At 22.9% G+C, this 17244-nt stretch overlaps 1 protein-coding gene across 3 annotated transcripts; it reads left to right on the top strand.

Annotated features, from left to right (window-relative positions):
• The first annotated feature begins 50 nt into the window (after positions 1 to 50).
• LOC122497997 lies at positions 51 to 12195 on the top strand. 3 transcript variants are annotated; one of them, XM_043605469.1, is made up of 11 exons: positions 63 to 187; positions 1305 to 1496; positions 2495 to 2641; positions 2835 to 3038; positions 7330 to 7405; positions 7711 to 7886; positions 7959 to 8214; positions 8313 to 8453; positions 11683 to 11757; positions 11897 to 11994; positions 12087 to 12195. In XM_043605469.1, the coding sequence occupies exons 3-11, from the start codon at positions 2543 to 2545 to the stop codon at positions 12183 to 12185; spliced, it is 1224 nt and encodes a 407-aa protein (XP_043461404.1). In that variant the 5' UTR covers positions 63 to 187; positions 1305 to 1496; positions 2495 to 2542; the 3' UTR covers positions 12186 to 12195. The 3 variants fall into 3 exon arrangements, with proteins under 3 accessions (XP_043461405.1, XP_043461404.1, XP_043461406.1); XM_043605470.1 differs by lacking the exon at positions 1305 to 1496 and having other exon boundaries at positions 51 to 187; XM_043605471.1 differs by lacking the exon at positions 11683 to 11757.
• Positions 12196 to 17244: the final 5049 nt, after the last annotated feature.

Consider the following 17244-nt stretch of genomic DNA (forward strand, 5'->3'; position numbering starts at 1 on the left):
GAATAACGAATAATAATAATTAATAATTTAATTTTTTTTAGGTTAACTTACTTCTGACTTCGAGATGGGAAATTTTTCTCAACTTCGTAATTAGATTTTCCAAAATTGTTACGAGGAGAATTTTGAAAATATTTATCATCATTGTAATTGAGAGAATCATAATAATCTTCAGTGGATAATATTTCAGGTTCTCTTACATTATTTTTTCTTTTATAATCATTAAGATTTGAATTTATCTCGTACGTTTGTGAATATTCTCTAAATTGACGATTTTCTGGATTTCGATGAACTTTCATGTGACAAGATTGTGCATATCTTTTTTTATTATTTGAAATTGATGATCTTTTGAAAATTTTATCGTCTTCAGTATTTTCCAATTTCACTGAAGCTGTACGTTCATTTTCTAATTCATGTTCACTTTTTGGAAATGATGCGGCAAGATCTTCCAAATAGCTCGCTTGTAATTTTGCATTTTGATTAGATTTTTCGAATTTACTCCTTTTTACACGAGCACCAATTAATTTTTCGTCACGTTGCACGAAATTTAGAGGATTTTCGAAATTTTCTAAAATTCTCGACGAATTTTCGTCAGATATTCCAGACGTCAGAAATTCTTGATTAAAAAATAAAATAAACGTAAGAAAATTAAATATTTTTGAATACATCAAGTTTCGTATAAAAATATCGATTTAACGATGAGGAAAAAATTCATTTATTAGTAGAAAAAAACCAATTTGCTTCTATTTTGAAGAAAAACTTTGTGTTTTGACATTTTGTTAGAATGTTTCAAATAATAAATTGACTATCGGCGAATCGTGACTTTGAATTTGTGAAAAAAATAAGTTTTACGACGAAAATAAAATTTAGAGAAAAGTTCATTTTGATAACAAAAGTATAAGAAAATTATATTGAAAATTACAGTTCTTTTTTACATTCTTTTTTGAAATGTTACATAATTTGAATTTATTTTAAAAAAGGCGCGTGTTATAAAAGCGCCTGCGTCGCAAAAAACGCCGCGCATTTTAAAATTTTTGCATATTTTAATTTTTAGCAAAAATTGAAAGTTACAATAATTTTCCGAAAATTAAAAAAAATTTTTTTTTTTAAATTTCCAATTTGTTACAATACACTTTTTATAAATTGGTAATAATTTTACTGTAAATGAAAATCTTACAAAAAATTACAATGAAATTATGGAAAAATACTTCCAAAAAAAAAACTCTTTTAGGAAAATATTTTTTTAATCAATTTTTTGGAATTGAAAATTAATTTTCTTTTGCTGTATCTCATCCCTTCTCCGGCAGGTTTTCGCAGAGAGTTTGTATGACTATAAAGTGCGCAAGTACTCTTGCGCAAATGTGTTTCGCGTTAACTCTTCCAGGGCATCAAATGCATTGTGTAGAGAGTGCTCGAAAGTATACCATGCTGCCGCGTCGATTATATTTCTGCAATTTTTTCCAAACATCTTTTCTCACCGGGAGATCAACTGAAAAAACGTGAGCATTACTTTTCAAAATGACACAAACAAAAACGTTGAAATTCTCCTCAAAAAAAAAATTTCATCACCTTCAAAAATATAAGAGAGACACAATTTATTAAAAATATAAAGCTTTTATTTTATAAAAATAGAAATTCTTGTTTTTCGAAAAATTATTATCGATAAATTGTGTCTTTGGAGAGAAATAAATTTACACTCTTCACAATGACAGTTGTTAATTTTTCATCTAAATGGAATAGTTGATTGCAAAAAATTCTTGAAATGCAAGAATTTCTTTTTTTTCTTTTTTTTTGCATTAATAGGAAAACCGTCTATGGCGTCCCTTACCGTTATGTTTACTTCAGTTTGGCGTACTGGTGCAATTAAGTGCCTGGAAACTAGACGCTGTTGGCTTTGTTTTTTTTTTTTTTTTTTTTTTTTTTTGGAAAAAATTTATTTTCAACATTTTACAACATGGAATGTGAAAGTTTCATTTTAAATGTTACATCCTAATGAAATTGGACTTTTGAAAACTCAGTGCTCGGAAAATTTATTTTTAATTAAAAAAATACTTTTTCGATTATCTAAAATTCGATGAAGATTTTTGTTTAAATTGTTTTTCTTCCATTGCGTAACAATTCGTGACTTTCGATAGAACAGAAGACAAGGAAGCTAATAATAAATAAATACTTGTAGATAAAAATAATGAATTATCTTTTTGTTTTTAATTTAGGATTTTAATTTTTAAATGTCCGTCTGACCAGCAATTACTTTATCCACTTTGAGAATTTTTTAAAAAGTACGATCACATATAACTTAATTTTTTACTTATAAAAATAAAAAAAAATTATTATTATAAGAAAAATTTTTAGTATTTATAAAATCAATATTATTTCAGATTCAAACTTTAAATTAACAAATATGAATATTTTATCTAAAATTTGCATTTTTGAAAAATTAAATTCAGAAATTGTAAATTAAAAAAGTGCGAAACTTAATTTTTATTTTCGTTTTCAGGTGAAGCGAATTTTAGAAATTTAAATTAACATCTTGGGGTCAATCGAAATGGCTGAGGGTGGAAATGAAAAAACAGGGAATAATCATATTTTATCGAGTCAAACGGAAATTAACGAATGCTTAGCTAGTTGGTTGACTTATTTGCAGGTAAGCAAAAAAAATTTAATAAATCCAATTCATCAATAAATTTTCAAATTACTCAATTTAAATATTTAATTATTTTCATATTTTATTTTTTTGTATATTTAAAGTTTTTTTTTCATATTTTTTATTTAAATTTTGAATGAAGATTTTTAATGAAGAATATTTAATCAGCTTCGTGAAATATTTATTTTTTCAGATGCTAAACGATTTATGTTCGGCAGGCACAAAATTAGCACAATCTCTTCATGATTCAGTTGCCCAATGCAGATTAACCGGTCAGTGTTTGTCAGGATGGGAAGAATTGACCAGAGCTACAAGTGTGGCAAGCAATACTGTCAAAAATCACATTGTTGCATCTCTAAAGGATCACGAGATTCTCGAAAATATTGGCGACAAACACGTAAGAATTTTCATTACACAAAAATTTCTCGTCCCATGAAAAAGAATTTTTTTTACTGAAAATAAGAAGCAAAAGATGTGGGCACTAATTTACAATTAAACACTTTTTTCTCTTAAATTTCTTTTTTATTATTCATGGTTGCCACAGAGCCTGGAAATCCTAGAAAACCTGAAAATAGAATGGAATTTAAAAAAATTTCTGGAATTTCTCCTGTTTTTAAAGATTTCTAACAAATTTTAATTTTAAAATTATTATTCAATGATTTTTATAAATAGTAACATTTTTTACAGGGATTCAATTATTTTCATAAAAACATAGTACAACTCATCACACACTTTCAATTATTTTTAACTAGCCAAACTATCCGCGCGCAAGCGCGCGGGAATGTTGTATGGGGCTGCTTATTTTAAACAATTTAAAAAATTTTAAAGAAATAATTATTATAACCTAACAAAGAGATTTAACTAACTAAAATTCAAATAATTTCACTCAATGGTCTCAATTTAAATAGAATTTACATTACTAGACTAAAACTATGGCTAGAACAATTACAATTAGTATCTGGGTCATCTTTTGCATTGCTTATTTTATAAAGCCATTTTAAATTAAATACTTTTTAAATAAATAATAATTATTACACACTGAAAAAAGTTTTACTTGAAATAGCGATAAGTTTCTCTATAGAATAACGAAAGTATTAATTGAAGCACTGAATAATTTCGCTACTAAAGTGAAATCTGTAGTTCATCCAGCTAAATATTTTTTGCCGTGCATAACGAAAAAAGAATTAAATTAACATCAGATTTTCTACATTCAAAAAAAACGAATTCAAATAGAAATTAATCATTTTACAACTTAACCAAATTCACCCCAGAAATCACTGAATTCGATAATTTAGAAGAAAGTCAGACAAAAGCAGGGTTCCTACAGAATCTGGAAATCATGGAAATCATGGAAATGGTATGGAATCTTTAAAAGGCTTCTGGAAATCAGGGAAATCATGGAAAAGGACTGTAATTTTTAAAAAATTCTAAATTTTTTCAGTTTTCCATTTTCTCTCCTGAATAAAAATTCAAATAATAATAAAGCTAAATAGTATAAAAGAGAAAAAAAATGTTGAATTTTTAGAAATTCAATTTTTCGGATTTTTGATAATTTTTAATAATTTTTTATTTTTTTGCAAAGAGTCGAGACAATTTAATAAGTAAAGTATTTTCCAAAAGCACAAAAATAATGAAGCTAAATCCCATAAAAAAGAAGAAAAAATGTAGAATTTTAAGAAAATCTGATTTTTGAATTTTTTTGAATTTTCGATAATTTTAGATTTTTTACCAAAGAATCGAGACAATTTAATAAGTGAAGTATTTTCCAAAAGCACAAAAATAATGAAGCTAAATCCCATTAAGAAGAGGAAAAAATGTTGAATTTTAAGAAATTCGGATTTTTGAATTTTTTCGAATTTTTGATAATTTTAGATTTTTTACCAAAGAGTCGAGACAATTTAATAAGTAAAGTATTTTCCAAAAGCACAAAAATAATGAAGCTAAATCCTATAAAAGAGAGGAAAAAATGTTGAATTTTAAGAAATTCGGATTTTTGAATTTTTGATAATTTTCGATAATTTCACATTTTTTACCAAAGAGTCAAGACAATTTAATAAGTAAAGTATTTTCCAAAAGCACAAAAATAATGAAGCTAAATCCCATAAAAGAGAGAATAAAATGTTGAATTTTAAGAAAATCGGATTTTTGAATTTTTGATAATTTCCGATAATCTCACATTTTTTACCAAAGAGTCGAGGCAATTTAATAAGTAAAGTATTTTCCAAAAGCACAAAAATAATGAAGCTTAATCCCATAAAAGAGAAGAAAAACGGATTTTTGAATTTTTTCGAATTTTTGATAATTTTAGATTTTTTACCAAAGAGTCGAGACAATTTAATAAGTAAAGTATTTTCCAAAAGCACAAAAATAATGAAGCTAAATCCTATAAAAGAGAGGAAAAAATGTTGAATTTTAAGAAATTCGGATTTTTGAATTTTTTCGAATTTTGATAATTTTAGATTTTTTACCAATGAGTCAAGACAATTTAATAAGTAAAGTATTTTCCACATTAAAAAGTTTGACATTAAAAAATATATAAAAAATGCCAATACTTAACCCACAAAATTTAATTTTCAAAACAAACAAATGAATGCAGATAATTTGCTAACGGAAAGGAAACTTACGATTATTATAATGTATTTTTAATACAAATTTTAACGAAATTTCTCGAAAAATGAAATTATTGTTAAAAATTTTATTGAAATTCAGCAAAGAAATTCAATTATTTAAAAAAATTTTGCTACAATTTATTTATTACAATTTAAGTATTATTTTCAATACATTTTAAATTAAATTTCTTCAAAAAATTGAATTATTTTAATAGATAATGAAATTCTTTGTAACAATAAAATTTTTTTCAAACTAATTTTCATAAAATTCTTCGAAGAAATTTAATAAATTTCAAAAATTTGTCAAAATTCAATTATTTTCAATGTCTACTCTTTAATTAAAATTTCACAAAACAATTCAATTATTTAAAAAGAAATTTTAATAAAATTCGTCTCAGGAATTTAATTATTTTCAAAAGTATTCTAATTCATCGCAGAAATCTTATTATGTTAAAAAATTTACAAAAAATCCCGTCAAAATTTCAATTATCTTTATAAAAAATAAAATTCCTCTCCGAAATTCAATTATTTTCAAAAATTATAATAAAATTCTTGGCTGAATTTCAATTATTTTTAATACAATTTTCATCAAATTTCTCGAAAAATGAAATTATTGTTAAAAATTTTATTAAAATTCAGCAAAGAAATTCAATTATTTTAAAAACTTTTCCTACAATTTATTTATTACAATTTAAGTATTATTTTCAATACATTTTTTAATTAAATTTCTTCAAAAAATTGAATTATTTTAATAGATAACGAAATTCTTTGTAACAACATTTTTTTCAAAATAATTTTTATAAAATTCTTCGTAGAAATTTAATTAATTTCAAAAATTTGTCAAAATTCAATTATTTTCAATGTCTACTCTTTAATTAAAATTTCACAAAACAATTCAATTATTTAAAAAGAAATTTTAATAAAATTCGTCTCAGGAATTTAATTATTTTCAAAAGTATTCTAATTCTTCGCAGAAATCTAATTATGTTAAAAAATTTACAAAAATTCTCGTCAAAATTTCAATTATCTTTATAAAAAATAAAATTCCTCTCTGAAATTCAATTATTTTCAAAAATTATAATAAAATTCTTGGCAGAATTTCAATTATTTTTAATACAATTTTCATCAAATTTCTCGAAAAATGAAATTATGTATTCTTAAAAATTTTTCTTAATATTTGTCAAGAGAATTAAATTATTTAAAAATTTTGTTGATAAAATTCTGTATGAAAATTCAATTTTAAGAAACATTTAATTATTTTATAAAATATTTATTTTTGTAGTTAAATAATTGAATTCTCGTAGAATGTTCTAATAAATATTAATTTAAAAATGAATTTTCAGTTAAAATTTTAGATTATAATTGAATATTGAAAGCATTATAGCGTTGATTTTTTGAAATAATTGAATTTTCAATCAGTAGCAAGTTTTAATTATTATAAAACATGAAGAAAGCGATCACTTCGAGTCGAAGACTCGGAGTTATCGATATCTTCATGTTTTATAATAATATTCTTGTTATTAATTTTCAAATTTATGAATTATCTTAATTTCTATAAAAAAATGATTAAATATTTATTTAAAAATGAAGTTATTGATATTTTCCAATAATTTTCGTATTAAAAACCTGGAAAAATTCCGTTTTTTAATCTGGAAAACCTAGAAAAATCAGGGAATTTGAAAAGAGCAAAAGCGTGGCAACCCTGTTATTTCTCTTAATTTATTTTTAAATTAGTTAATTATTATTTTTCTTTTACTGAATTTAATTATTTTCAAATGAATAAATTATCATTTTTCTCTTAGAAAATTTATTGATTTTTAAATGAGTTAATTAATATTTTGTTCTCACAAACTTTAATTATTCTTTAAATTAATTAATTAATATTTTTCTATTTACAAAAATTCGTTCATTTTAAAATGAGTTATTCTTAATTTTGTAAAATTCAAGGAAATGATTTTAATAAGTTTCATAAAGTTCTTAGAATCAAGTCATTCGTTTGCACGTGTATAAAGTATCCTGAAGAGAAATTGATTTTATGCCTACACTTTGATAATGTTCTTTTTTTCTTTTGGATTGCAGGACATACTTCGCGACAATCTGCTGACCTTCATAAATCTTCAGTATCAGTTTTGCGTCGCATGTTGCGAATGTCTCGGTAAGTTTATTCCCTAAATGACATTGAATAAGTCACTAAATAAATTTTATCTGACCTCAATAATCAAAGATGCAAATGCTTTCCAAATTGTATACGCTAAAATTTAATTAAGGTCACTATATAATTTATAATTAAAGGAATTAAAATTAGCCTTGTTAGAATATAGAGAAATTAATAATATATAAAGAAATAAAAAAATATTTTTGGAAAAAATGAAATTAAAAAAAGTACTTGTAGCAATTTTTAATATTTTTCTTGTCGTCATTAATATTTGAGTAATGAATAATTATATTCTAATTTTACAGGTGGAATGGCTGAATGTTCTTGCTCGCAAGCGGGAAATGTGGAATGTGATATTGCAGCTCTTCAACAATGTTTCGAACGTTTATACAGTTCACCACCACCTTTGGCAGCATCTGCTCAACATTCTCAGCAAAATTGTCATAGATCACCTTTACCGTATCCCTTATTTCCCCTTCAGGTAGAAAAAAAGAAAAATCAATTTAAGAAAATATTTAATTTTTCCAGTTTCTAATAAGTATTTTCTTTCAAGTTTCAGCGGCGATGGTCTGAAACAGCGGCTGCTGAAATGTGCGGTGAGGCTGCGGAAAATACAGTGAGAAGATGGTCGATGCCTTGGGACTGTCGACACGTGACAGAATGGTCTCGTCAGGACATGAGAAACAGACTCCGTGTACCACTTCAGGATCGTAGCAGGTCTACTACACCTGATTCCATTTGGAAATCGGCAACAACAACCAGTCAGGATGGTCTTCGTGAAGCTATTCAGCTTCTTTCTTGCAAACCTGGTAATTTTCTCTTTTCAAAATTATTTATTGAAAAAAAACATTTCTTTTTGAATAAAAAATAGTTTTTTAATTTCATACAAAAAATAAAATATTTTCAGGCGTTAGACCTGCTAATCAGCTCTCAACTTTTGCTGGTCAACACATTCCTGGTGTAACATTGACAACATGTACCTATGAAGCGAGTTACGAAAACTCAATTTGGCCCGATTCGAGAAGAATGGGCTCTGATCATTCTGATGGTATAACTATTTTATAACTCTTTTTCCATAGTATTTAAAAAAAAAAGAAAATACAGGGCTCGAACTAGGTCCGTAAAAGTCAGTTTTCTTTTAAAAAGGTCCGTAAAGTACGTAATTTGATTGAGAAAAAACGAAAAGTTCGTAAAATGTACGATATAATTTGGAGAATTTTAGAGAAATTATAAATGATTGCAGAAATTCAATTAGGTTCAAAAACTTCAAAAATTCTCGTCAAAATTTCAATTATCTTTCAATATAATTAAATTCTTCTCCAAAATTCAATTATTTTCAAAAAATTAAAAAAAAATTCTTGTCAAAATTTCAATTATTTTCCAAAATGTTCCTCAATTCAATGATTTTTAATATCTATTTTAATAAAATTTTCCAAAAGAATTCAATTATATTTAAAAAAAAATTTAATAAAATTCTACGCAAACCTTTGATTTATTATTTTCATAAAATAATAAAAATTTCACAGGAATCCAATTATTCACAAATTTTTTTATAAATTTCTTCGCAACCATTCAATTATTCTCATAAATAATAAAACTCATTGCAGAATTTCAATTATTTTTATTACAATTTTTAATGGAATTTCTCAAAAAGTGTAATTATTCTTAAAACTTTTATTGAAATTCGTCGAAAGAATTCAATTATTTAAAAATTTGTTGAAAAAACTGTTTAACTAACAATTCTGTAGAAATATTTTCATAAATAATAAAACTAAATGCTGAATTTCAATTATTTTTAATATTTTAATTGTATTTTTCGAAAAGTGTAATATTATTCAAATTCGTCGAAATTTTTAATTATTTAAAAATTTGTTGATAAAATTCTTTATGAGAATTCAATTAATCAGAAAGTTACTTTTTTTTATTTAAATAATTGAATTCTATTAGAATTTTCTGATAAAAATTGATTTAAAAATGAATTTCACTTAAAATGTTAGATTATAAATGAACATTAAAAGGATTAGAGCGTGAATTTTTGAAAATATTTGAATTTTCAAAACGTTTCATATTAAAATCTTTGAAAACATGAATTTTTTATACTTTTAACTAATAATTCTGTAGAAGAATGAATTTTTTTTGTAAAAGTTTATTTCAATTTTATTTGAAATTATTTTTTTAAAGTTTTTATTTTATAATTTATACTAGCCATCGTACCCGTCTTCGACGAGTTTTAGTTTCTACCAATACATTTAAGAGTGTTTCTACCAATCTGAAAAATCAGAAAGTAGCCGGGAAGTTAATTTGACCGGAAAATTAATAATTAGTTACCATATTAGCTATTTCGGTAGGAAAATATTACTATTTGAATTATCAAAACTTCGAAAAACCGAATTTCTTAAAATTCAACATTTTTTCTACTCTTTTATGGCATTTGGCTTCATTATTTTTGTGCTCTTGAAAAATACATTAATTGTTCAATATTCTCCACTTTTTGGTAAAAAATCAAAAATTATTAAAAATTATCAAAAATTCGAAAAACCGAATTTCTTAAAATTCAACATTTTTTCGTCTCTTTTATGGCATTTAGCTTAATTATTTTTGGGCTCTTGAAAAATACTTTACTAATTCAATATTCTCCACTCTTTGATAAAAAATCTAAAATTATCAAAAATTCGAAAAAATTCAAAAAACCGAATTTCTTAAAATTCAACATTTTTTCGTCTCTTTTATGGCATTTGGCTTCATTATTTTTGTGCTCTTGAAAAATACTTTATTTGTTCAATATTCTCCACTCTTTGGTAAAAAATCTAAAATTATTAAAAATTATCAAAAATTCGAAAAACCGAATTTCTTAAAATTCAACATTTTTTCGTCTCTTTTATGGCATTTAGCTTAATTATTTTTGGGCTCTTGAAAAATACTTTACTTGTTCAATATTCTCCACTTTTTGGTAAAAAATCTAAAATTATCGAAAATTCGAAAAAATTCGATAAACCGAATTTCTTAAAATTCAACATTTTTTCTTCTGTTTTATGGCATTTAGCTTCATTATTTTTGTGCTTTTGGAAAATACTTTACTTATTTAATTGTCGCCACCCTTTAGTAAAAAATCAAAAATTATTAAAAATTATCATAAATTCGAAAAACCGAGTTTCTTAAAATTCAAACTTTTTTCTTCTGTTATATGGAATTTAGCTTAATTATTTTTGGGCTCTTGAAAAATACTTTACTTGTTCAATATTCTCCACTTTTTGGTAAAAAATCTAAAATTAATATAAAATTTTTTATATTTTTAACTAACAATTCTGTGGAATTAATTTTTTTAAGAAAGTTTAATTGCGGATTTTTTTTTTTTGATATTATTTGAAGTTTTTATTTTTTTATATATATTTAATTGAAAAATTTCCGAATAATTAAATTTTGTAAAATTAAATTGTAAACAAATGAATTTGAAAATACTCAAAGAACTGTTTGAAAAATTATTAAAATTAATGCATTTGTAGAAGAATTTTAGTTAAAAACACGAAAAAAAATTGAATTAAAAATTCGTCGAAAGAATTCAATTATTTAAAAATTTCTTGATAAAATTCTTTATGGGAATTGGATTTTAAGAAACATTCAATTATTCAAATGAATTATTTTTTTTATTTAAATAATTAAATTCTAGTAGAATTTTCTAATAAAAATTGATTTAAAAATTAATTTTAACTACAATTTTACATAATTGAATATTAAAAGCAATATAGCATGAATTTTTAGAAATAATTGAATTTTGAAAAAATTTGATTGAATTTTTTTTATATTATTTGAAGTTTTTATTTTCTAATTTATATTAAATTGAAGAATTTACAAATAATTTAAATTTCGTAAAATTGGATATTGTAAGCAAATGGATTTGAAAATTGTCAAAGAACTTTTTCCAAAATTATAAAAAATAATCGATTTAAAGAATAATTTTAGTTAAAAATTCTTGAAAATAGTAATTGAATTAATAATGATTTTATCACTCGGTCATCTTTAATTATTATAAAACATAATTATGAAAAATTTAATTTATAGTTTTAAGTAAAATGTTCTCTTATTTGACTCGTACTGATAATATTTTTGTCCGTAATTTTTCTTTTTTGGTCCGTAAAGTCCGTAATTTTAAATACTTTCCCTGGTTCGAGCCCTGACAACAGAAATTTTCTGTCAGGATGTTAAAACTTTTAGAAATCAATTTCTGTAGTTCTTCAAATTAATTATTTTCTTAAAGTAATGAATGTCAATTATTTTAGAACACAGTGGAGGAGACAGTAAAGATAGTATTCACTCTCATAGCGATTACAGTTGTCATCGAGAATCTGACACTGGTAAAAGCAAAATTTAGCATTACTTTTAATTAAAAATTAATTTTCAATTCAATTCATTTCATTTATTTATTTTTTCTACTTTAAAATGAAAAAAGTTTAAAATAAAATAGATTATTAATGGAAAGTTTTGTTTTTTTAGGAACCGCTGATGTTTTGCCTTCGCGAAAAAGTAGTTCTTCTACAGATTCTTGTATATCTGCTCATAGTCGTTCGGGTTCAGAAAGTGCTGGTGCTGGGGTAAATATTTAAAAATTAATTTTAATTAAAAAAAATTGTTATTCAATGAGATAAGCGAAATTTTCAAATATTAAATTTGTCAAATTTTACAGGAATGTGCAAGATCACAATTATATTCAATGTGGAGTGGAGGTGATTTTATAAAACTGCCAGAAAGTACGGAAATTCGTGATGAACATCCACCGGTTTAAAAAAAAATTTCAAAAAATGAAATTTCATTAATAACTTCAATAAAATTAAATAGAATGTGCAATAAAGAAAAATGGGAAATCGAAGAAACATAAATGCCAAAGAAATTACTCCAATATAATACAACAATTAGCGAACGCTCCAATCAAGGAATAAATGCTCACGATTAAAAGTATGTATATTAGAATTTACCAAAGACTTTAAACAAAACCAAAAATTTATAACGCATGGAAATGTTTAAAGTTTTTAATTTTTAAATTAACAAAATTTTGATTTACAATTTTCTTCTAGATTTCATTTTTTAAGTTCTTATTTTATTTTTAATTTCTTTAAAAAAATTATCTAGGTCTAAATGTGAAAGAAAATATTTAAAATGAGCTTTACAATTTAAAAGAATAATTACTTAATGAATATTTAATTGTTTTTTTTTCATTATTATTCAACTCATTGAATAATTCTTTAATTTAAAAGTTTTTTCCTTAAAAAAAGTTTCTTAATTGTTTAATAATTTATTCATTCAAATGACAAGTAGGCAAAATATTAGTAGCAAGAAAAATATAATAATTGAAAAGAATTAAAGGACCAAAATTATTGTTGGATGTAGTTAAATTTGACAATTAGTCAAAATATGTAATTAATTATTAGAATTTTATTAGGATAAAGAAAAAATCGGCCAAGCTAGATTTTGTCAAAATAACTTAATTGAAAACATAAATAATTAGCGAAATACTTAACAAATTAGTTAAATTATGAACTTAAGCTTTTCGCAATTAAAGAAAAATGAAAACGACTGAGATGAAAGAAACTTAAGATTTTCAAAAGTATAATTCCATAACTTTTGATAGAGTTTGCTCAGGTAGCAAATTCATATTTAATCGTATAAAGAATTATTATAATAACCACAAGAACGTCTTCTTTACTCTAAAAGATGTCAAAAAAAAATTGCTTTCAAAAATATTTCATAAATATTCTCATTCAGAGAAATCAAATTTTATTTTAATCAAAAGCAATTTTAAATAAAGAACTTTTTAATCTAAATCATTTTCAAAAAATAAAATTTTAGAGAAAATAATTTTATTCCAAAAGAAATTATTAAAAAACACATATTTTTTGGATTAAAGATAAAAGTTTTTAAAACAAACTTTTTTAATCAAAAAAACACTTTTCAATCAAATAAATATTTTTTGAGTAAAGAAGAAAAAATTTGAAACAAAAAAACCTATATTTTAAAATAATGAAAAGTATTATTTTTTAATAAAAAATAATTATAATCATTCGAAAGCAATTTTAATAAACGTCATTTAGAGTTGAACTTGGAAAATATGTCTCAAATATATGAAATTCAAGCGAATGATGAATTTCATGTGTGATTGTGAAAATTTGTTAATTAAGAACGTATTGTTTTCACTATTGGCCGAGCCAATTTTTGAAAAAGAAATCAACTTCCATCAACACATTTGATAATCATATAAAGTTAAATATGCTGTCTAACAGCGTCATATTAGATAAGAATTTGTATAATTACAATAGATTTTTAATCATCATCAAATAATTAAACTCGAATGGTGAAAATCTCAATTTCTAAAAGAATTGCATTTACTACTTTATATAGAAAGGCAGGCCTCATTATAAATGTTTCATACATGTGTATATATGTATGCTTCTGTAAATGTGTTTATACGACTGCATTGTAACTTTAGTAAACACTAACTTTTACGATCTTCGATTTTTTTTTCTCTTTTCCACTTTTTAAACACCCGAAAGCGTAACTTTTCCACAAAACATTTCTATTCGTTCTTCCTAATTTATCTTTATTCACAAAATTATTCTCTTTTTCCATTAAGGAATTTTAACTTTTTCATTTTTTTTAATTATCTTTCCTTCGAAAAAAAATATTTCTTTTAAATATTTATTTCTATTTATATATTCAGGATGTCTACTATTTTCGTTTAACAAAATTCCCGATTATTTCCCGTCTTTGTCCTAATTTTTCCCATCAAATTTAAATTTTATTTGATTTTGAACATAAATAAATATATAAATGGCTTCAAAAATTTCCATTAGAGTTTTTATAAATAATTAAATTTTTTTGACGAGTTTCTTTAAATTTTTTGAAAATAATTTTAATTAAAAATTTGGAAAATAATTGAATTAAACAAAGAATTTTTTCAATTTTTAAAAATAATTTTGTCTATTCTATAGTTGAAATTTGGAGGAGAATTTATAAACATTTTTAAACATAATTGAATTTCTGCGAAAAATTTTATTACTTTTGAAAATAATTAAATTGTTTTTTTTAGAATTTTATGTAAATTTATGAAAATTATTTAAATTCTTAGGGTAACTGTACCAATTGTCGAGGGTTTTAGGCAACATGTGACTTTGACATTTTTTTTCTCGGAAGTAAATGCACTTTAAAATTTGATTTTTGTATATTTGGACGAAGGATCTAATAATGTTTAATATTCATATTTATTTATTTAATATAAACTAAATTGTTAAGCAAAAAATATATTTAAAAGTCAATCGAGCAAAAGCACCATTTGTCGATGGTCTTGTGCTAATTTCTCGAGGGTCTGTTCCAATTGTCGAGGGTATGACATTTTTAAACATATAACCCAATATAACCTAACAATTAACCTGTACAGATATTAGAAAATCGAGTAGATATTTATTTTTTCGATAAAAATATTATAGAACATTACCAGAAAACAAATATATTTATTTAACTATAATTGAATAATTTATAATATCGATATAAAACATTTTTATAGTAGATGATACAGGACAGAAAATTATTTAACTGTTTTTTAAACTTTTATAAATAAGTTAATTAAATTTAATCAATTTTGTTAATCAGACATTAATTGAAAAAATAAATTAATTTAAGTCACATTAAATTTGTAAACGAATAAAATAAACTTTTATTACGAACTGTAAATATAATGGTTAATTATAATTAAACTATAGTACAAAATTTTTTAGTTTTAAATAATGCATTTTTTTTATTAATTTTTTTCCGTCTTCCTCGTTTTTTTGGTTGATTATTTTCTGTTGGTTGTAAATTTTTGGAGCATTTTTTTTCTTTTTCTGTGTACCTATAAATGTTTGGCATTTATGTTTGACGTTTAGTAAATAAACACTTAACCATCGATAAATGGTGCATCAGCGAAAAAAGTGACTACACCAATTTTCGAGTCATTACCTCGAAAAATGGAACTGTCAAAAAAAAGGAACCAAATACCGATGATTTGCTTTTAAAAAATATTAAATATTTTTTTTTAACAAAAAAACATGCATACAAAATTAATTTAGTTCGTGTACAAAATTATAATAATAATTTTGTACACAAAAAGTCATTATAAACGCGTTTAATTTGCATTTCTAAAAATCTGTTTTAATCAACCTGAAGTATTAAGAAAATGGAGATTCGTGTAAATTTCACAGCAGTGAATTATAATATTAATTAAATAATTATTTTAGTAGAATCGCTACGAAATTTGTATATATAAATATACAGTTGAAAATACAAAGATTATTTAGAAATTTTTTTTGTTCTTAAATATTATATATTATACTATTTATCTAAAAAAGAAAATTATTATCCTCGACAATTGGAGCACCCTCGGCAATTGGTGCAGTTACCCTATAAAGAATTTTTTTTTTTTAATAATATTCAAAAGAATTTTGCTATTTATGGAAATAATTGAATTCTTTCGACGAATTTTAATAAAATTTTTAAGAATAATTAGAATTTTACGAGAAATTCGATTAAAATTATTGTATTAAAAATAATTGAAATTCTGCGATGAGTTTTATTATTTGTGAAAATAATTGAATTCCTAAAAAGAATTTTATTATTTATGAAAATAATTGAATTCCTAACAAGAATGGTATTATTTTTGAACATATAATTTTATTTCCTGCGAAGAATTTTATTACTCTTGAAAATAATTCAATTTCTCCAATAATTTGTAATTTCTCAAAAATTAATTTTTTTTAGTGATTTTAATTAAAATTCTTCTATAAATCAATTATTTTTAATAATTTTTGAAAAAGTTCTTTGAGAATTATCAAATTCATTGGTTTACAATTCAAGTTTACAAAATTTCAATTATTCGTAAATTCTTCTATTAAATATAAATTATAAAATAAAAACTTTAAAAAAATAATTTCAAATAAAATTGAAATAAACTTTTTCAAAAAAAATTAATTCTTCTACAGAATTGTTAGTTAAAAATATGAAAAATTCAGATTTTCAAAGTTTTTAATATGAAACGTTTTCAAAATTCAATTTTATCAACAAATTTTTAAGTAATTGAAAATTTCGACGAATTTGAAGTAATATTACACTTTTCGAGAAATTAAATTAAAATATTGAAAATAATTGAAATTCAGCATTGAGTTTTATTATTTATGAAAATAATTCTACAGAATTGTTAGTTAAACAGTTTTTTAAAATTTTTAAATAATTGAATTCTATCGACGAATTTTAATAAAAGTTTTAATTGAAAAATTTCAAAAATCTTTTTTTTAGAACTTTCAAAAAAGAAACTTTGTGAAAATTCAATTTTATTAAATTGTAGATGTGTATCTTTTTTTAAATTAACTTATAAAAATTTTAATTATTAATCTTCGCACAAAGAAACATGAATGCATTAGAATGTGACTCTTTATAAAATTCAATTATTTGTCAATTTCTAAATTAAAATACTTTGAAAATTCGATTTGCTAAAAAGTTTTTAATGAAATTCTCTACCAAATTTAATTATTTTACTGTTGAATTTCACAAAATTTCTAAATTAATTCGATAATATTTTTAAAAGTTTATTTACATATTATAATATTTGTATTAGTGACTGATTTTTTACTATCAAATTAATTATTCATAACTAATTCAAATTTAGAGAACAGAATAAATATCTATAAAAATTGAAATAAGAAGCGATTTTTTAAAAACAAATTAAAATAATAAAACTTTTTTTAATTTGGTGAAAAAATTCCCGGTTTGGCATAAAATTCCTGGCTTATTTCCGGTCAAATTAAATTCCCGTATTTCCC

The sequence above is a fragment of the Leptopilina heterotoma genome, unplaced genomic scaffold (assembly GCF_015476425.1).
Source record: "Leptopilina heterotoma isolate Lh14 unplaced genomic scaffold, ASM1547642v1 Lhet_14, whole genome shotgun sequence".
Taxonomy (NCBI): Eukaryota; Metazoa; Arthropoda; class Insecta; order Hymenoptera; family Figitidae; genus Leptopilina; species Leptopilina heterotoma.